General features: G+C 43.3%; 3 protein-coding genes and 1 long non-coding RNA gene across 4 annotated transcripts in view; 2 read left to right on the plus strand and 2 right to left on the minus strand.

Moving 5' to 3' along the window:
* Positions 1–308: 308 nt before the first annotated feature.
* Positions 309–5,342, plus strand: ppid (peptidylprolyl isomerase D). The gene is made up of 10 exons (XM_062475719.1): positions 309–502; positions 1,032–1,172; positions 1,348–1,454; positions 1,697–1,885; positions 2,284–2,406; positions 2,697–2,803; positions 3,130–3,271; positions 3,577–3,663; positions 4,102–4,144; positions 4,605–5,342. The coding sequence occupies exons 1-10, from the start codon at positions 418–420 to the stop codon at positions 4,691–4,693; spliced, it is 1,113 nt and encodes a 370-aa protein (XP_062331703.1). The 5' UTR covers positions 309–417; the 3' UTR covers positions 4,694–5,342.
* Positions 5,213–12,772, minus strand: etfdh (electron transfer flavoprotein dehydrogenase). The gene is made up of 13 exons (XM_062475718.1): positions 12,559–12,772; positions 11,339–11,491; positions 10,842–11,071; positions 10,637–10,718; positions 10,338–10,456; positions 9,588–9,665; positions 9,104–9,250; positions 8,658–8,798; positions 8,230–8,373; positions 7,816–7,984; positions 7,273–7,455; positions 6,569–6,790; positions 5,213–5,747 (listed from the first exon to the last, which is right to left on the minus strand). Exons 1-13 carry the CDS (start codon positions 12,596–12,598, stop codon positions 5,584–5,586), a joined length of 1,872 nt encoding a protein of 623 aa, XP_062331702.1. The 5' UTR covers positions 12,599–12,772; the 3' UTR covers positions 5,213–5,583.
* On the plus strand, positions 11,919–16,470 carry LOC134031976 (uncharacterized). Its single transcript, XR_009931972.1, has 3 exons — positions 11,919–12,128; positions 14,774–14,854; positions 16,260–16,470. It is a non-coding gene; the product is annotated as an uncharacterized LOC134031976 (long non-coding RNA).
* The window catches only part of rxfp1 (relaxin family peptide receptor 1), a 29,332-nt gene continuing 22,501 nt past the window's right edge, over positions 13,807–20,637 (minus strand). Inside the window, exons 14-18 of the mRNA XM_062475717.1 lie at positions 20,199–20,270; positions 18,880–19,109; positions 16,822–17,232; positions 16,241–16,459; positions 13,807–15,029 (exon numbers count right to left, since the gene is read on the minus strand). Of these exons, the coding sequence (XP_062331701.1) occupies positions 14,719–15,029; positions 16,241–16,459; positions 16,822–17,232; positions 18,880–19,109; positions 20,199–20,270 (1,243 nt within the window). The 3' untranslated portion in view covers positions 13,807–14,718. The remainder of the gene's footprint in view (positions 15,030–16,240; positions 16,460–16,821; positions 17,233–18,879; positions 19,110–20,198; positions 20,271–20,637) is intronic.

Genomic DNA, 20,637 nt, shown 5'->3' on the forward strand with positions numbered 1-20,637 from the left:
AATCGCAGATTTGATATCTGTAGCCTACTATTGGCTCATTTTTTCCCTCTCCAAAGTGTATCTCTATAATAACACATCGAAAAGTCTGTCAAGGGCTTGATAGATACTAAAGTGATGTTTGGGTCCGCAATCAAACAACGAAATGCCACCATATCATACAACCACCGTTTATTTGTATACAAGTAAGTAGGCCTATGTTTAAATTTGCCCGTAAAAGTAGTACTGCAGATAAGTAGCACTTGCATACCCAGCTCAGTAGACGGCGTTGTACCACAAAATATTACAAGATTGCAGTCTGGGAATCAACCACCGAAGAAAAAAAAGCGTTTCTCACGAGATTGGAGGAAGGCAGGCGGACAGACGACAAGCTAAAAACTGGTTTAGATTGCATGCATCACTACCTACCTAGTTTAAAAAATGTCCAACCCAATACCACTGAACAAGCCTGCAAACCCTACGAACCCTCGTGTGTTCTTTGATGTCGACATTGGTGGAGAAAGAGGTTAGACATTTGAGATATAGAAGTGAACTATACTGGCTAAAGGTAGACAGTCCGAGCAGTAGCCGGTTAGCTAGCTAGCTTCATTGATTCCTGCCGTATGAAAGGTTGCAAATTACTTAGCTAGGTTAGATAATAAAAATCACGTTGGTGTTTTCTACAGCAAGAAACACACGCGTTAAATTGATGAAAGGTTAAGTGCTATTTCTATCTTAAATCTGTCTCCCAACTTCAGTCACACTTTTACGAGCAAATAGCGCATGCAAGTCATTTGCTGTTCTTGCTAGCATGGCTAGCTAACTAGCTACGATTAGCCCAATCAGCTAGCTTAGCACGCCAATGAATAAACATATCCAACCCCACGTGTAATAACATGTGCATTAGAATACTTTTACAATTATGTTTACACACATTACTCTATTACCAGATAATCAACGGTTATAGTGGCGTAATTTAAACAAAGAACGGAATAAACTCAGGTCATGATATACTATATACACATTTTCACAGCAAGTGGTTTTATTGTTCTCAGCTGGTCGAGTTGTGTTCGAGCTGTTCAATGACATCGTCCCAAAAACCGCTGAAAATTTTCGAGCACTTTGCACTGGGGAAAAAGGGATTGGCCAAACCACGGGAAAACCACTTCATTTCAAAGGATGTCCTTTCCACAGGAGTAAGTAGTAAATGTTTTTACAAAGATTGTTCTTGTCAAACATCCTAGTTGTCCTTCCAAAAAATTATGAATCTTATTTCTTTCTTTGCTACATCCGATAATTATAACAATGTGCGCTATTGATTTAATCTATACATTAGAGGCATACTAAAACAAATATGTTAATTTATTCCAGTCATCAAACAGTTCATGATCCAAGGAGGCGACTTCTCCAACCAAAATGGCACAGGAGGAGAGAGCATCTATGGGGAGAAATTTGAGGATGAAAACTTTCACTACAAGGTAGTAAAGTGATTAAACACATAGCAGACAATCATTTCTCAAACTTCACAGTGCCAGTGGCTGGCAAGGCTTCTGTTATACACCACCTATTACTTATTCATAGTTATATAAACAAATATAGATATGTTAGTATAACAAGGCATTTATGAAGCACTGGCAGGCATTTTCTAAGGGAGTAGTCTTATCGACTGACATCATTGCTGCTTTTCTCCCTTCTAACATGTGCTGTTTTTCCCCTCCAGCATGACAAAGTGGGCCTGCTGAGCATGGCCAACTCTGGCCCCGGCACCAACGGCTCTCAGTTCTTCATCACAACCGTGCCTACTCCTCACCTGGATGGCAAACACGTGGTGTTTGGGCAGGTTCTGAAGGGGATGGGGCTGGTCAAGCTACTGGAGGCCGTTGAGACAGAGGAGGATGGGCCTCTGAAGGTGAACTAACGAAAAATACAATGTTTAACCCTTGTGTAACCTTCGGGTCATTGTGACCCTTCAGTCATTGTAACCCACCGTCGTGTTGCGACAACTTAAGCATTTCCTTTTAACCGTCGCGCTCTCAGACCCACCACAGCGCGAAGGTTAAAAGAAAATGCTTCACTTAATTTTTGTATACTTATTGATAATCTTATTGATTTAACTCTCCATAGTTTCCTGACGTGACATGAAAATTAGTAATAAGATGCACCAGCTCTCACGCCTAAATGTACATCGTGGCATTCAAGACTGCGTGCTGTGATTGTTTACGTTCAGCAAATATTGCACTTTTATATGGCGGGATCTATATATTGTATTTCTGTACGTGCAACCTTTTTGTCTTACCTCCTTCCCAGCCGTGTGTGATTGCAGAGTGCGGGGAGCACAAGGAGGGGGACGGCTGGGGGGTGGCGCCCAGCGATGGCTCTGGAGACGCACATCCGGAATTCCCTGAAGATTCTGACATCGATTTCAAAGATGTAAGTACACTTTGTAATGGGATGAAGGTCTACTCAAGATTCAGGCAGGAAAATCATTTTCAGAGAGATCAAGAGAACCCAGGGACTTTTTATTTAACCTTTATTTACCCGGGCAAGATCAATAAGAACAAATTCTTATTTACAATGATGGCCTGAAAAAAGCACAAGCTTTTTAGGGACAAGAACGTTGAGGAATAGTCTCTTTGATACAGATACTGGATTGCCCTTGTGTTATGATGAATGAATAAAGAGAACAAATTTAAAAAATCCTTTACCATCCTTCTGTTTAGGTGGAAAAGGTCTTGTCTGTTGCTGAGGATATCAAGAATATCGGAAACAACTTCTTCAAGAACCAGGACTGGCAGTCTGCAATCAAGAAATACTCAAAAGCTCTCAGGTGAAATGTTTTTTGTGATATTTACATGGTCAATTTTGCTTTTTGGAAGAACACCACTTGTTGCTGTGTGTCTGGATGTAACAGTTGGATAGCAGAAAGACACTCAATATAAATGCTCCATCAAATTGGTTGCTTTTTGGTAGCGTAGCTGGCTAAAGCCATGTGTTTGGAAGCGTTGCGTGTGACAGCCAGAGGGGGCCCAACTTTGATCCCCGGAGTGGGAACATGAGGGAAGAAGCGATTACTAACACATGGTGTGATGACACCTGTGGCGTTGAGTGCATGCATATAAAACCCCAAGCCTAAAGCCTGAACACCTGTCCCAGGTACCTGGAGGTGTGTGAACAACTGGATGACGAGCAGACCCAGCAGAAACTGGAGCCGACGGCTGTGAGCTGCATCCTCAACACAGCTGCCTGCAAGCTGAAGCTGCAGCTCTGGCAGGCTGCTGTAGACAGCTGCGATGAGGTAAAGTAGGACGGCAGTAATCTTAGACTCTGCAGAGTCCACAACACACACCCCTGAAGGGCAGGGGTTATTTGCAGCAGCGGTGCCAAAGAAACCCTTTGTGAATATAGAGACGTGCGAATCGGGTTGGGTTTAGGACGAGGGAATTATTTTAAACAGTTTTAAGCTGTTGTTTAGTATTTTAAGAATGACATAGTTGTTTACTTGGCTGGTAGGAAAAGGGGCAATGACAAGGGCTGAAATTGCGTATTCCTTCATGCTGAAAGGACTAACTCACCTTTTTGTTATCTGTTCTCTCTCCCCAGGTTCTGGAGCTGAACCAGTCGAACACTAAGGCTCTGTTCAGGAGGGCCCAGGGTTTGCAGGGACTGAAGGAGTACAGCAGAGCCATGGTAAAAAAGACCCTTGTGGAACGTGGCAAAATTATCCTAATTTTGAAACAGTCATTAGAAAACCTGGTTACAGACTAACTGTTCCTGAACAAATGTATTTCCAAGAATTCTGGTGAAGCACAAGACCAATCTATGCTTTTCCTGTTAGTTTCCTGTAAAATTTAGTACCCACTTATCCTTTTTTTTCAACTGACTCACTAAATGTTTCTTTTAAAACCCCTTTAAGATAAAACGTAATCTTTATGGTGCATTTGCAGCCCTAAACACAAAATTGGGAATTGATAATGTCGTATTGACACTTGTCCCCAAACAGAAATGGGCCTTGTTGTTGAATCGACTGTGCAACAACAGAGATCGATACTGGGAACAGTAAAGGGATTTCTGTCTGGATCCTTGTTTGACTAGCTGAACTGTTTTTGTGAACTTTTCCCATTACAGATTGATCTAAAGAAAGCTCAAGAAATTGCACCAGAGGACAAAGGTAGGGCACCATTCCGTAAATAAAAAAAAAAAATGCTCCAGTGACACTTATGTAACTGGAGCATTTTCACATTAATAGATCGCTATTATTTGTACTAACCAGAAAGGCCACTTTGAAACTAATAGGATGTTTTCAGTGGTTACACATCGGCAGTGCATGCCTCTAATTTGGAGACGTTCATTTGTAAACACTGAAGCGCTGTGTCATTGTTGTTGGTGCACTTCCTTCAGACAAGTTAATTGAAATGTTTTATTTACATTTAGTCATTTAGCAGACGCTCTTATCCATAGCGACTTACAGTAAGTACAGGGACATTCCCCCGAGGCAAGTAGGGTGAAGTGCCTTGCCCAAGGACACAACGTCATTTTGCACGGCTGAGAATTGAACCGGCAACCTTCTGATTACTAGCCCAATTCCCTAACCGCTCAGCCACCTGACTCCCCTTTTATCTCGTTGACAGCAATTGGAAATGAGATGAAGAGAGTTCTGCTGAAAGTGAAGGAAGAGAAAGAAAAGGAGAAGAAAATCTATGCCAAAATGTTCGCCTAACTTTCAGCGGGCTTCCCTGATGTCCTTAAAGATTTCTCAATATTTTGAAGTCTTCTGGTGTGCTGAAATGCTGATACCAGGTTCTGTCAGGAAGTGTGATGCAGCTGTCTTAAATCTTTTTTGGCAGAATTGTTTTCCATCCAGGTTAATTTCATGTTTTATTAGTGACACAAACGGTAATTGCAAGGATGAACTATGAATTAATGGTAGGCAATATTGATATTTTTAGTAGGAACCGTATGCCTGTAAGTTTGACTTCAGTGTTGCACTGTATTGATCAGTTTGAAGGGTAATGCTGAATTTCAACTGCATTACTTAAATACTACTGTTTCTTCCTTTTATTTATTTATACTCAATGTTTAATACACCAAAACAAGTGTACAAATGAAAATGTGTAAGTCTCTTGTGCTTATTCACATTGTTGGAATTTACATGTAGGTCTGATTCAAATTAAATTCCTCATCAAATTCCATAGAAAAAGGGTATGAAGACGTGATGTGCAGAATAAAACAGCACAGATGAGTTGGTTGTATTGTTTATTAACCATCATTCATTCGCATCTTAACATTATGTACAGTATCCTCAAAATCAATATGCTGTTATCAAATGTATTTGCAATTGTTAATGAAATAAACCTCGAACTAAGGCACAGATTGAACTATGAGATATTGTTCTTTCGAAAATCTACGTACGTGGCTAATTATAACATTCCTTTTTTTTAACATATATACATAAAACTGATAGTTTAGTTTACATAATTCAGAAAACGGTTGGTGAACAACAGCGTTAGTCCCCATCTCTAGGCACATGGTCAAGCCCTGAATGCAACTAACTCCCTGCAACACTTGGTGTCCTGGTGATATGCCTGAGTAAAAATAGATGCTTAACTTTTACATCCCGTTGTAGGCTGGTCCTCCACTACCCTCGGGCACCACCCAGTTGATGTTCTGGCTGGGGTCTTTGATATCGCAGGTCTTGCAATGAACGCAGTTCTGAGCGTTGATTTGCAGTCTCATTCCGTCTCCGCTCTCAAGGGGAACATACTCATACACACCTGGCGGAGGTGATGGAAGAGAATAATTTTACGAGCTCCACGCAATGGTCAAGACTGTACAAACAAACTCACTACACCTCTAATCTATCCCATATATTTTCTTGGTTGGTGGGCGGCAGCAAAATCTAATTGGTAATTACATTTTACAGAGTTTGTTTACCAACTTAAGCCCCTATGTTGCTATCAATAACAAGTTAGCTGCCTTCCTGTTTGCCGTCTCTGTGCCATTAACCACTTATGCATCAATTCATTTGTCATTAGAGGTCGGTGATTGCTTTAAATTCAGCACAGTTCCTGTACTGAGGGGTAAATTAGCTCCGACATGTTTTGATTGAAAACCCAACCGAGTGAGGCAGCAATAACCGCATCCTATTAAAGAAAATCTGGCACTGGCTGAACATTTATGAACAACCTGTAAAAAGAAACTTAAGTGGGGAAAGTAGCATTTTCCCTTTTTATGAAGCACAGTTCAAATCCTGTATCGTATACTATACCCACGGCTTTTAATCCCAATGAACTGTGCAGTAGGCCTGCCCATAGGCAGAAATCCTGGGGGGGACAGGGGGGACATGACCCCCCCATCCTGGGAAAAATATGATTTGTCCCCACCAATAAATCACTGTAAACATAACTATGTAATTTCAATAATATTAATAATACGCAATGAAAGAGCTTTGCTGATTATGGACACAATGGCGCTTTTTTAATGTAATATGTGGTACAGCACTAATTTTGGTGTCCCCCTCAGGAATTGCCTTTGAGAAAATGTCATATAATTGTCCCCCCCAAAGTTGATAGCAGATTTTCACCACTGGGCCTACCTGCCGGACAGAAGCGTTGTTCCGGTCCGTCGAAGATGGCGAGGTTCCGATCCACAGGGATGCTGTCATCTTTCAGGGTGAGGTGCGCTGGTTGGTCTCCCTCATGGTTGGTTCCGCTCAGCGCCACGGACGACAGCAGGTCAAAGCTGAGTTTGCCGTCGGGTTTAGGGTACTCTATGGGTTGACAGTCTTTGGCTGGTTTCAGCTGCGCGGAATCTAAGCCTGAAAGGAGACAGTTTGGGGTTTGGGACGCGCGTCAGTGACCACGACGATAAGACGAGGTGATCGAGGAATCGTGGCATATTCAAATGGCACATTGTACTTTTTGTTCTGTAGAAATGGTCGGTTACTATTTTTTTTTTTTTTATTGACGATATGATTTCGAGAGAATCGGGACCGTGACAATGTTCACTCAAATGTTGTTTTGGCTTTGGTCAACAGAGCAAAAAGATTACTTGGCAGGACTGCCAGTCTTATCTGTCATGGTTCCGGTCACACTAGAGAAAAGCGGCCAAGAGAGTCGCGCAGTGTCAAACGTTTGACTATTTCCCACTTCTGTGTTCTGCAAAAAATCTGAGCTTTTAGCGGAGGGCGGCCGCCTCCTTTCAGAGGTCTTAACTGAAAAATGGCGGAGACGACCCGAAGAAAAAAAACTGTGACCACAGTCTTAATGAACGTCAAGTATCCTGTCTCTAACGGCCTACCTGCATGTTTGAGTGTCCAGGGCTCCTTCCCTCTCAGGATCCAGTAGAAGATGCCGGTGTAGACCATGCCACCGTACAGACCGAAGTAGTTGTGAAAAGATGGTCTGATGTTCCTCACCGCATACAACTCTTTCCAAATCCAAGACTTCTTCAAGTTCTCCTCATACTCAGAAATGTGAAGTCCTGAACCGCAATATACCACAGAATACCAGAATAAACACCACATATACATCACAGAGACATACACATTGTTACAAAATTGGTGATTTTATAGATGTGGAGTTGTAATCTAGTTTTTCCCAATACACTGATAAAGGAGCGTAGGTTTGTTTTCAAATGTGGGTGAAACAAATGTTTTCTTTTTAATAATTCAGGCATTCGTTAAATTGAATTTTCTTAATAAAAAGTGTGTGTGTGTGAGGTTTGAAAACAGATTAGCTGTTTTCAAGCCTACGCCCCTGCACTGCTACCATAGTAACATCATCTGGATGTTTCCGAGGTAACAGATGGCTAGACGGCATGTCAAGTTCCCCAGGTCCTTACCTGCTGTCTCTGACTCCGGACTCTCCTCTATGACTTTGGGGAAGATGGCTTCAGCTGCCAGCATGCCACTCTTCATGGCTGTGTGCGTGCCTTTGATCTTGGGGACATTCATGAAGCCAGGACTGCACCCAATCAGCAGTCCCCCAGGAAATGTCACCTTGGGAAGGCACTGGAGAGACACACACAGACAGGGATATGTCCTAGCACTCACAGGCTGCACTGTCAAACAGCTGACAGGCTGATTGATGTGCCAGCTATCCGGCTGTACTGAGAAGAAAGGAGAAGAAGATGAAGTGTCTCTCTTCGCTCCTAACCTAATCTAACAGCCCTCTGCACAAGAACACTCTCAATCAATATGATACGAATGAGAATAATGTAACACACACACACATACACTCACATGCCCACACACACCTGAAAGCCCCCCTCGTTCAGGGCCCTGGCTCCGTAAGCGATCCTGGTTGCCCCCTCCAGCGTGGCTGCCACATAGGGATGGTGCTTCCAGCGCTGGAACTCCCTGAAGGGGCTGAGGTACGGGTTAGAGTAGTCCAGACCCACCTGGGGGAGCAGTGGATGAGCGTTTAGCACCAGGTAACATACAGCTTAGAAGTGCATACCCATCTCATTCAGACCGATTTATTTCCTACTCCCTCTCTGTCTCATATATATATATATATATATATATACCCCTCCTCCACCCCCCTTATACCCCACTCACCCCTCCTCCACCCCCCTTATACCCCACTCACCCCTCCTCCACCCCCCTTATACCCCACTCACCCCTCCTCCACCCCCCTTATACCCCACTCACCCCTCCTCCCCCTCCCCAATACCCCACTCACCACGAAGCCCAAGGCCACTAAGGGCTCCCCCTCGTTCAGGTGATAGAGGAAGGACCCCCCATATGTGGATCTGTTCAGAGGCCAGCCTACTGAATGCTCAACCCTGCCCGGACGCCATTTCTTCTCATCTATTGTCCAAATCTGGGAAACCAGACAAAAACATCAGTTATTCATTCATATTAAATTTATCCATTTATTTATCCATTTCGACAGTGCATTAATACACACACAGATGACATTTTAAACGACAACCTAATCATTAAAAATAATTCCAGTATAAAAAAACAATGTTAGATTAATAACATAACGAAAAAAGACCACACAAAAGGTATGTTTGTGGTTATGTTCCATAAATACCTTACGGAAAATACCAAACAAAACATTGCACCTATCCTAATGTGAAGACACTTTATCCAATAGGATGCGGGAGGTTGGGCGGGGCTTACCTCTTTTAGACCAATGGCGTACGTCTGTGGCTCACAGTTCTCCCTGAGGTTGAACTGTCTGTACAGCTGCTTGGCCAAGTGGCCGTGACAACCCTCTCCAAACAGGGTGACTTTGGCGTGCAGCTCCATGCCCCTCTCAAACACGTCCTGGGGAGTGGAGAACACGTCTATTCAGACCGCTGCATCCAGATGGCCACTTAATCAAATCAAGCATCGCCTCAACACAAACAGGTAACACACACAAGGGTCTCTTATTCCCGCTGAGCCACTTAACTGAAGGGGTTTGCTTCACTGTAAATTAGCACGTGTATATCTGTACATATGGGATACTTCAAGATGAGTGATTTTAGATGCTGTGTTTGTTGTGCTTCAGTGCGATGGCCCCCCCGACACGGCCGTGCGACGGCCCCCCTGACACGGCCGTGCGACGGCCCCCCCGACACGGCCGTGCGACGGCCCTCGACACGGCCGGGCCTGGCGTTACCTTGGGTGAGCCGTCCTTGGCGATGCCGACGTCGTTGGTGGCAATTCCTTTAACACTGCCATCCTCGTGAAACAACACCTTTAGGACAAAAACAAAACAAATAAGGTCAGATTAATTCCAGTGAGAGTCGCTGGAGCTGTGGTGTCCTCCAGTATGACTGAGGCCCTCAGGGTTCAGGACGTCCCACGAGGAGAGTGAGAGGCAGGGGCGGAGGTTTCCGGACACATGGGTGGGACATGAAAACGACCCCCTCCCTTTTTATTAAGAAAACCATAATTAACAGCGGCATCCTCAGTTTATAACAATACCTGAGAACAAACCTACGTCCCTGCACCAGTGTCAGGTCAAACTCCTAGGAGTCGCAGTAGGATAAGATAGATGCTTTGTTGATCCCGAGGGAAATTCCCAGAGGGACAGTAGTGGTCCACCACCCCTTGTGGAAAGTGACAGCAGGATTTCCCGCAGCACTTTTCAGTTAAGGCAGCCGCCTATGCACCACACGCCTGCCACCTTAACTACGTCGGCAATTTTTAAAAACATTTTTCCAATTTTTAATAGCGATATCCGCCAATGTCCTGTTTTATTCCTTCCATTCCCAACCTTGACCAACACCAGTCTCCCTTCTCTGCAGGGGCTAGTTTGTGTATCGCAAAAACCACCCCCCCACCCCCCCGCCCCCCGGGCGGACGGCAAACCCCACCATACCACCTTAACTAACTAATTTTCTGCGGGAAACCCTGGACAGTGTACCTCGGCTGCAGCGTATCCCGGGTATATCTCCACCCCCAGTTCCTCCGCCTGCTCCCCCAGCCAGCGCACAAAGTTCCCCAGCCTCACGATGTAGTTCCCATGGTTGTTCATGGGCAGACCTACAGATGACAGCAAAACGGAACAGAACAGCTTTGGTTTTGTGTGACCACGTCATGGAGTTCAATAAATAAGAAATGATTTGGCCAAGGCTACGGGGAAATAAAAGGGTTACGCAAATTGTGAGAACATTCCGTGTACTTAGACGCATTCTCGACGAAACATAATAACGTTGTCTTTACCTGGCAACATTGGCACAGGAATTCTGTGTTTCTCTGTCAAAATCCCAAACACGTCTTCAGTCACCGGGGTGTTCAAAGGCGCCTAAGCAAAGGCAACACAAAGAACGCTGCAGTCAAAAACAACACAGACACCAGGGTTTGAAAGCCAGCAACACCTCAGACAGCCAAGTCAAAACACTCTGAGATCCTGACCCCTGCTGCTCACCCCTCTCTCCTTCCAGTCAGGGAAGAGTTCGTTGAGAGCGCTGGGCTCCAGACAGGCACCTGACAGGGTGTGAGCCCCGATCTGGGATGCCTTCTCCACCAGGCAGACGCGGAGCTCCTTCTCCTGCTCGTTGGCCAGCTGCTTCAGACGGATGGCGGCTGACAGGCCGGCCGGACCCCCGCCCACGATCACCACGTCAGCCTCGTCTGCAAACCTCTCCATCTCCACACCTGTAGGACAGGGGTCACACACACAGCAACACACATACACAGCGACACACACACACACAGCGAGACACACACAAAGACACGCGTGTGCACACACACCACAGACAGAGAAAGAGTGAGGCATACAGGCATTAGTGTAACTGCTCAATGATGTTGTGCACGTCTGTTAGTCTGCAGTTACCATTTTTATAGCAACGCTATGGGTCTTAACCTAAGCCTCTATATGTTCCCTATAATAAATTGTGAGAGTGACAGGGTGGATTAGCCTACCTTCCCATCGCGAGTCTTTCTCTCGTGGGTGGATCGTGTAGTGTGTTGTTATGCGAGGCGTCGACGATGACGAACATCTCAATCTGGAAACGTACAGCTGGTGTTGCCCGTGTTCTCCTTGGACGTGTTTCAAAGCTCGTATACACCGCCTAGCTACAGGAAACCAGGAAAGCCCAGTTAGGACTGACTGAAACCAGCCTGGAAGCTGATAAAGTTAGCAAGCAAGGTTAGGAAAGTTAAAAACAAACAAATTAGCTTTCATGGTCATGTCGCTGACACTAATGCTATGACTCCCGCTTCTACAGGGCTCTCAAGTCTCACGCATTCGCTGTGAAGCTCACGCATTTCAACCATTTTACACGCTCTCACACAACACTTTGTATTTCTCACGCTGAGAAGTAAGGGATAACTTGTCTCGCTATATACAATAAATGGACCAGGCGCAGGCATACGGAGGAAAGTTTCTGCCGAGTTGAGAGCTGTCTCGAGTCATACAGCGTTAAATGCCACCAGCCATCAGAAACTCCAGCAGTGTGATTCAACTTTTATTATGAGATGCTGACGTTGCACGTATTGACAATCCCTGTCTATGCATCAACATTAGCTAATTGAGTCATAACTTCACAATATTTATTGACAGCTGGATAGCTAAGCACTGGATGAAACACCCACGTGGCTCCCTCTTACTGGTAGCCTACTAGAATACTGATTCCGCTAGTGTACAGTAATAGCAGTCACAACAATTCTCTAAACAGCCAATCTTATTTGAGTTAAAGCCGACTAATTTAAGGTAAGCTACAACAACAATGTTATCAATTTTAAAAATATATAGCTATTTCGTTGACTAACTGGATAAATATAAAGTTAACTGGCTAATTATCCCGAACAGATACAAGGACACTATGTGACCTATATCTGGTTTCACCTTTACCCTAGATTTTAATAGCTAGCGGCTACTGTAGCATAGGCTAGCTAGCACCATTGCAATGTACTATCAAGCTAGCTGACTGGCACTGTATGCGTCCATTCAAGAGATTTGATCAGCTGTATGACTACTGTACTTGAATACAAACATTGCAATACATTAAACAAAAAAACGTCGGAAACGTATACATAGTATCCATGTTGATCAACCTACAGAATTCACGCCCGTGCGTGTGGCTAGCAGAGTGCAAAGATTTGCAAAGCTGTCAGTGTAGCTGAACAGCTAGCTAACTTACCTTGAATTGAGTATCTGCTAGCTGGAAACATTGTATTCATTTGTCAGCTAGCGCTAGTTTACCAGCTAACAAGATCCTTTCAATGTTAGTTTGATTCAACGAAGTGACCTCCAAGCCTCCTTACGACAGTGATTCTGTAATCTTGTTCGGAAAATGTTTACACTGGTTCGGCTATTACCAAATGAGTTTCATAACAAAATCTTCGTGAGTGTGAAACTGCGCACCCCTCACACGCAGGCATGCTCAGTGGTGTCAAACGTTTGCAGTAACTGCGCAAAAGGAGAATTTCTTAATGATTTTTTTTTTACTAAATGTCATTCCAGTTATGTTTCAGCACAGTAAAAATGTAAACTCTGACTCGTGTCCAGAAATGGCAAAAGTACACACATCCTTCACTCAAGTAGAAGTACAGATAGCCTACTCATGTTTAAAGGTAAAAGTAGTACACAATCAAAGCCTCTTGTTTCCAGGTCCAGATCTTGACCAGATTGGGGATTGTCTTTTTTTAATGCATGGCAAGGACAAATAAGTCACCTGAGATGGTTTGGTTGGTGTGTCAGACATGTTCAGCCATGTAACAGGGAGGTCACATATTCTGACGACAGCTATATGTGACCTCCTGTTTCCTCATCAAGTATTGATCAATGATGCAAACTTTTATTTGTAAACTTTTCTTTTAGATTCTTCTTGTTGCCTTCTGCCTTGCTCCATGGTAGCTTTGTAGACTAGCTTACTTTTGCTGTGCGCGATAGCCAGGAAATGAGAAAAGGCACACAATGACAATAAATAATATTGATCATGCCACCAAATAGCTACAGATTAAAACTAAAATAATGAGCCTGCCTTGAAAATTAATTTAAGAAGTAGAAAGTACAGATATTTGTGTAATAAATGAGGAATGAAAGAAAAAAGTTGTCAGAAAAAGAAGTAGCCTAAAGTAGTCAGGTGGCTGAGCGGTTAGGGAATCGGGCTAGTCATCAGAAGGCTGCTGGTTAGATTCCTGGCCGTGCCAAATGACGTTGTGTCCTTGGGCAACTTCACCCTACTTGCCTTGGGGAGAATGTCCCTGTACTTACTGTAAGTCGGTCTGGATAAGAGCATCTGCTAAATGACTAAATGTAAATGTCTAAATGTAAAGTACCGACACCAAATACCTACTTGGGTAAAGTATTTGTAGGCCTACTTCGTTACTTCCCGTTTCTGCTTGTATCTGACATGATAAAACCAATATGTCAATTGACAGCATGTTTTCTTTATTATGGCAGTTGAACATATCTACAAGACTGAGAATTGATATCTGAACGAGGTGAATGATGGGCAATATCTAAACAGCCTGACAGTCCGAAGTCAAAACTCACAGGAATATAATAGTCACACCAAATGAAACTTCACGTAAAGCACAAGACGCACGTTGTTACAGTTGTAGGATTGTGATTGGGAACATGTTTTTTACGTGTCATCATGTTATAAAATAAATGTCCACAGTATTGAGGGGTCTAACAACAAGTCTCTGGCTTGGTAGTCTGTGTTATAAATGTATCTTCACAGGCAATAGACGTTCGCCATTATTGAGACTTTTGAACATCAAGATCTGAAAAAGCAGCCGTCTGAATTTAAAGAAGACGACTAGAAAACAAGATGAAACTTGAAGACGACTGTCTTGAAATGCCAACCTTGCATAAAATATTAAAACAGCATCGCCCAGTACTAATGAAACACAAATTAAACAATAAGTTAATGTGAAATAATGACATGGGACAATGAAAACCACACTATGGTAACCAAACCTCTTCAGTCCATAACATCAAATGACGACATTTAATTTATTTTATACAATTGTGTTCTGTACATCTGGAGCATGATAAAAATAAGTACTTTATCACGGTCATGAAAACCACAGAAGATGATGAGAGTCTTTCAGTCACAAACTGAGCGGATGAATGAATGAAACATCTCTTCGCTGGAACCTCAATGGAACGTTGCAATAATCACACCAGTTCCATTAACAGCTTGGGCGATGTCTGTCCATTTCGAGCATCGATCCTATAAACATCCCTGACTTCACAAAATGTCTCCAATGACACGAATCAATGTCCCCATGTTGGAGTTGCATTGGCGGTTGGGCATCAATACTATCAGCGCATCTCCAGGGCTGATGTACTAAACGCCATTTGTACTTTCCACTGTGATGAGCTGTGATTTTCCTGTCGTGCAGGAGACTTCTGACGGGTTTGGCAGGTACTCTGGAGAGGTGAGGGTCTGGCTGTTTTCGGGTAGCGGCCACATCTCCTGCCAGGTGAGAGAGGGGTGGTGGGCGGGGTGGCTGCTTAGAAGGGGCCTCCTCTGGCGGTAGTTGTCCCACACCTGCAGGATGGTCTCTTTGAAGGGCCTCGTCGTCAGAGTGTAGAGGATAGGGTTGAGGGCGCTGTTGATGGGTAGAATGAATATCACCACCCAGGAGCTGATTGTCCCTGTTCAGGGGGAGGAGGGGGAGGAGATGAAAGAATCTATCAGATGAAAAGATATAGATGGCAGGTATTCTCTAAGGCTATGGTTTGGCTGTGTGTGGCCATACAGTCAGTTTTATGTGGAATAGAAATTCTATGAATCTAGATTGATTTGGAAATAGTGTTTATTTTAGCAGCCGAGAAACAGCAAGGCTTTGCGAAATACTTTATCAAAGTCAAATAAAATGTAATTTCAGCATTCGCAAATAGGTATGTGACGTTACTGATGCACCACGCTTTTACCATGGAAAATATATTGGGTAAATATAGGGTTTGACAGCCTCCAAGATTTCCAAAGTTAACTAAAGTTTCTTTTCACAGACGTTGATATAGGATTGAATACATTTAGTCATTTAGCAGACGCTCTTATCCAGAGCGACTTACAGTAAGTACAAGGACATTCCCCCGAGGCAAGTAGGGTGAAGTGCCTTGCCCAAGGACACAACGTCATTTGACACGGCCGGGAATCGAACCAGCGACCTTCTGATTACAAGCCCGACTCCCTCATTGCTCAGCCACCTGACTCCCTGAATAGAACCCCATCTGTTGGTGTGTCATCAGCTCACCAACAGAAATGAATACAGCGTGATTGAAAATGTTTATGACTATTACTGGGATTGAATTTAATGCCTCAGTCTAGATAATTTAGCCTGTAATTGAAAATTCACAGACCTGGGTAGCCCTGTTGGCTCAACGCGTAGAGCATGCATCATCAAGGCTTAGGCCGTTATCAAAGAGGCCACGGTTCAATGCCCGGATTCGAGCATTTTCTGCAGCCTAGGTCTTCCCTCTCTCCCTCTCCCTCCCTCTCTCTCCCCTCTCTCTCTCTCTCTCTCTCTCTCTCTCTCTCTACCTGCTTTCCTATCTCTGTCTCTGCAATAAATAAAGCTAAAGAAGATAAATCCCAGGCCATAATAACCATTCTGGTTATTTCCTCATATTATAGTATAGCCTTTTTCTCCAAACTTTAATTGTGCCTGGGAATGAAGAGACAAAACCTTTTCAAACCCCCCCAAAAAACAATTACATTGTCAATTAATTTGTAAATTGTGGTAAAGCGAGATACTATTCCCTGACTGGTAGTTAAAGAATGCGGTGGCCCCCGGCTGTTTGTGGCCCCCGGCTGTTTGAAGCCACTTAGAGGATGTGTTTCACCAGCCGGCTCAGAGTCTTACCGGGAATCTCCACCTGCAGGAGAGACAGGATCTTCAGGATGAAGATCGGTATCCAGCAAAGAGAGTCAGTGATGACGATGGAGAAAAATCTCTTTGCTATAGTCACCTCATTCTTGATATGGTTACTGTACTTGGTGGTCTGTGTGCCTGTTCTCTGGATGTTGTAAAACATGCTTCCATATGACAGCACTATGATGAGGAACGCCACCAAGTTAAGACCTGTACGGGAAATAAATAATTTTAAGCTTACTGGTCCTAAATCTATCTTGATGCCTGTTGGTAAGATAATATACCACACAGTACATCTAAGCTACTTGAATATCTTTTTCTAGATGCTCAGTGAAACCGCTTGTGAGGAATAACACTTGTCTATTTTGAGATTTGTTTTAACAGGAGAAATGTGCAAGTGCATACAATGCTAGTTATTGGCTTCAGGGAAAATGTGCAACTGCTGTTGACTGCAAAACAGAAATAGCACAATATATATATATATTTTTTTTCAGGAATACTCAGTTATCCTTCCAGTTGACCACAAGGTTGACTAAATCACGGTTGACCTGGTCAGGCAACTCTCCACCCACCAAGAAAGATGACTATGGAGTACACCTGTGCCGAGGTTGTCTCCGGTTGTTCTGAGTGGAGAGGAAAGCACACTCCATTGGTGCCGTAGAAGTTCCGGAACAGGCCCTTACAGACCAGCGGCAGGAAGGCGATGATGAACCCGAACACCCAAATACTGAGCAGAATGCTGACCGTCCTCCTCCTGCCAGGGGTGAGGTAATGGAAGGGGTAGACGATGCAGATGTACTTCTCCAGGGTGAGGTAGGTAAGGAGGAGGACCGACACCTCGGTGGAGAGCATGGCCAAGGAGCCGATCACCTGACACTGGGCACTGTCCATCCAGGCCTGTGCGTGCCGGTTGTACTCGCCGCGGAACTTGAGGTCGTACGCTCCGATCATGAACAGGTAAACACCCATCAGCCCGTCGGCGCCTGCGCAGGATGAGACAACCATTGGCATGCTGATCTGGTTTGGTTTGAATGGCCTTGTTCTTTAGACACACTTGGGTTAGCTTGCGTTGTGGCTCCTGACTGAAGAGCGAGGAGTGTTTCGTTACAGTATAGTACAAAAGCTTAACCCGTTAAGGAGTATCGTCACACATATGTGATTCTGAACATTCCAACCCACTATTTTACGACAGACAAAAACTATATGACAAACGCTATAGTATGGCTTCAAAATTTACAATTAGGAGGCTAACAAGTAACACTAGCAGGTAGTAGCATTGCTACGAGTATTATACTAGGTTGCTAGGTAACGGAAGCTAACTAAAACTAGCTAGCTTCCGTTTTGGAAAAACTCACTCCTTAAATCGGCCGGGAGTGATTGAGCTAATACAAAACCACTTGCAATTAATTTCGATGTAAACAAAAGCTTTGAATGAATACACAAACTTAGGGCCATACTCTATGTGCAGACACGACTCAAAAACAACAAAGTCTGCAACCACGAAATGCAAGATTTTCTTAAATTGCTGAATTTCTAGACTGGGTGTCACACTTCTTAACTGTCAAAAATGTACAAGTGTAGGCAGCGACATAGTCTAAAGAGTATACAGTCTATACTGGGTTGCCAAAATGTAGATAGAATAGTTAACTTTTAAAATATTCTCTAAGATTTTCATACATATATTTGCATATGTGAACGTTGGCCTGGAGATGAGGGCCTTTATCTTCTTCAGGAATCAATCAGAACAAAGATCTGGGGAAAAGAAATCTGCGAGGAAACCCAACTGAAATTTCTTCATGACAATCAGGCATATTTTCCACCTTTGATGAGATAATCGAGATGGTTTCTGACACAATCTATGCCCAAGCAGAAAACAGATATTTACAGTTCAAGAAAACGAGATGGAAAACGTCTGTTCTGTGTTTCCTAAACAACTCTGTGACTCACAGCACAGCGCTAGACAGTGACATGACTTCCTTTGATATGGTAAGGTCCCAAATGTGCACATCAAAAAACATTTTTCATCTTACCTACATTATCACTAAAGCATGGCGCATAGAGGTGGTCTGTCAAACCCCAGCAGTCAAAGTAATAAAGTCTCCTCTCTGATTTCCAGGTACGCTACACAGCATTCATACTGAATCAAAGACATCTCAATTGGATTGAGGGCTTGTGTCTTTTAAGTGGGGCCAAAGACACATTGAGAGACCTCAGGTAAAAAATAGCATATGCCTCAATTCTTTGTACAGTATTTTACAGAAGCATGCTTCAAGCTTATGAGACTGTATCAAAGTACCTAAATCAGAAAGAGGAGACCTTAATACAACAAATGCCAAACATACATAAAAGAGTCGTGATTCCAGTTCAAAGGACTATCCAAACGAATAATTCAAGCCCATTTGATTAACTAGACATAAAACAAGCAAGGCTAACCAAAAGTTAACTCACTGGTATGTCTGCGTAGTGAGCAATAATTACTAATGAAAAATAAATTGTCAGGTATCAGTATCAATTGCTGTATACATATGTATATGCGTGTGTGCGTTTGTCTGTGCATATGTACTTGTGTGTGTGTGTGTCAATATGTGTGTGTGTCAGTGTGTCTGGATGTGTGTGTGTGTGCGTCTTACAGCATAGGGAGATGATGCACATGGCGTGTAGCTTGTTCTCAGAGCGGATGTAGGAGCGCATGCAGATGACGAAGATGTTTCCGAAGCAGGTGGTGGCCGACACCACCCACACAAACACCCTCAGGACGATGTTTGCCAGCAGGTCCTCGAACGACGAGATGCCGTCCGTGTTGGGCTTGCAGCTGCGTACATGCGGAGCGTAGCCACAGTACTGGAACTTCTTGAAGTATCTAAGCAGGAGAGGGTGCAGACAGCAAATTGATGTTGTAATCAGAGATGTGCCAACAGCAGCAGAACTGTAGGATGCAAAATATCAGGAAATATAGCTGCGAGGTGTCTTGACAGTTGTTGACTTGCTTTTATTTATTTTTTTACTTGCATGACAAATAATGATAGGTTTGAGATCAATTATAAGCCCACATTTGTGCACACATTTATCAATTGGTAAATTGGAAAACTTTTCCTGGAAAATAAAAGGCGGCTTTCTATTGAACTTGATCAATGCACAGTGTTCATTTACGGCAGGTATTGAATTTCTCCACAAACATTGTCTGAGAGAGAAAATAGAGCCTGTATGATGACACTCTCAGTAATATAGGAGGGTATTGTTGCTGGCTTGTGGCAACCTATCAATTGGTAATGCAGCTTGTTACAGCACTGCCAGAGTGGACACAGAACTGCAACTGAATCACAGGGTTCTTGTCAATATCTTTAATTTCTCAAGTAAAGAAAATATTTATGTACACAACATTGAAACTGATGAATGAAATATGAAATTATTTCAAGACAGTTTGGTATTTCGCTAAAGTACGTGTACTTTAACATGAACTATGAGGTACAGAGTCATTTATCAGCAAGGAACTGCTGTGGACTCTATGGTGAGGTGTATCAACTATACATAATTCAGTTTTTTTTTTTATCACACGGTTGAAGTGGACATGTGAAGGTTCAGATATGATAATTTATTACTCTACCACTGCATTTGATGAAGCCCCTGGGCTGCATTTAGTTTGCTTTTCCACTGGTAAAAAGTTTGTACCTGTACTTTTCCTCAGGGTACAGTAACATGAAAGGTTGAGCACTAGTTCAAAAGAAGATAGTGTTGGATAAGACCTTTAAAGTGCATCTTGAGGTGAAACTGTATTTACTCTGTCTACAAATCTAATTAATACTATCCATCCTCTCATCAGTTTACCAGTATAGGGATATTGGAGATTAGGTTCTTCATCAATTAACAGTAACGGTTTTCTGACATTGGTGATATGAACGATGCAATGTAGTGGCTGACATTGAACATAGTGAAAAGTCAACAGACTTACATATGAGTCAAGTGTTTGAGAGGTTCAAACATTCTCCGCTGTATGTTCCCAATCTCGATCCCCTCGATGCTCCTGAGAAACACAACACTTTTTGTGATCTCACATCCACACTCATCATTTACATTCCCGAGCTTGTTTTTCCCCTCCTGCCACCGAACAGTCTGTCTTCCACAAAGTGCCTTCCGAACAGCTTTGAAGTGTGAACTAAAGAGCTATTTGTTTTTTGTCCTGATGCACACGCTGGTCTTGTCTATTGTGTAGGCGAATAAATGCACCGTGTTCCAAAGGGAAAAACCATTAACAACATTATTTCCAAATTACAGGTTGTGTGTCATGAAAATATCACGTTCCAGATAAAAGGAAAGAAATTGTAGGGAATGACAGTGTGTCTTTGGCCGGTAACAGGAAAAGATGCTTACAAGACCTACATACTTATTTG

Source organism: Osmerus eperlanus, chromosome 13, assembly GCF_963692335.1.
Source record: "Osmerus eperlanus chromosome 13, fOsmEpe2.1, whole genome shotgun sequence".
NCBI classification, from domain to species: Eukaryota; Metazoa; Chordata; class Actinopteri; order Osmeriformes; family Osmeridae; genus Osmerus; species Osmerus eperlanus.

Bases quoted from the DNA above. Each gene is read 5' to 3' on its own strand.
- ppid (XM_062475719.1), top strand. From the start codon at position 418: ATGTCCAACCCAATACCACTGAACAAGCCTGCAAACCCTACGAACCCT. The intron at 1,173-1,347 runs GTAAGTAGTAAA...AATTTATTCCAG, and splicing joins AGGATGTCCTTTCCACAGGA to TCATCAAACAGTTCATGATC. The intron at 2,804-3,129 runs GTGAAATGTTTT...CACCTGTCCCAG, and splicing joins AAATACTCAAAAGCTCTCAG to GTACCTGGAGGTGTGTGAAC.
- etfdh (XM_062475718.1), bottom strand. From the start codon at position 12,598: ATGAATACAATGTTTCCAGCTAGCAGATACTCAATTCAAG. The intron at 10,457-10,636 runs GTAAAGACAACG...TGTCATCTGTAG, and splicing joins TCCTGTGCCAATGTTGCCAG to GTCTGCCCATGAACAACCAT. The intron at 9,251-9,587 runs GTAACGCCAGGC...TCCACTCCCCAG, and splicing joins CCAAGGACGGCTCACCCAAG to GACGTGTTTGAGAGGGGCAT.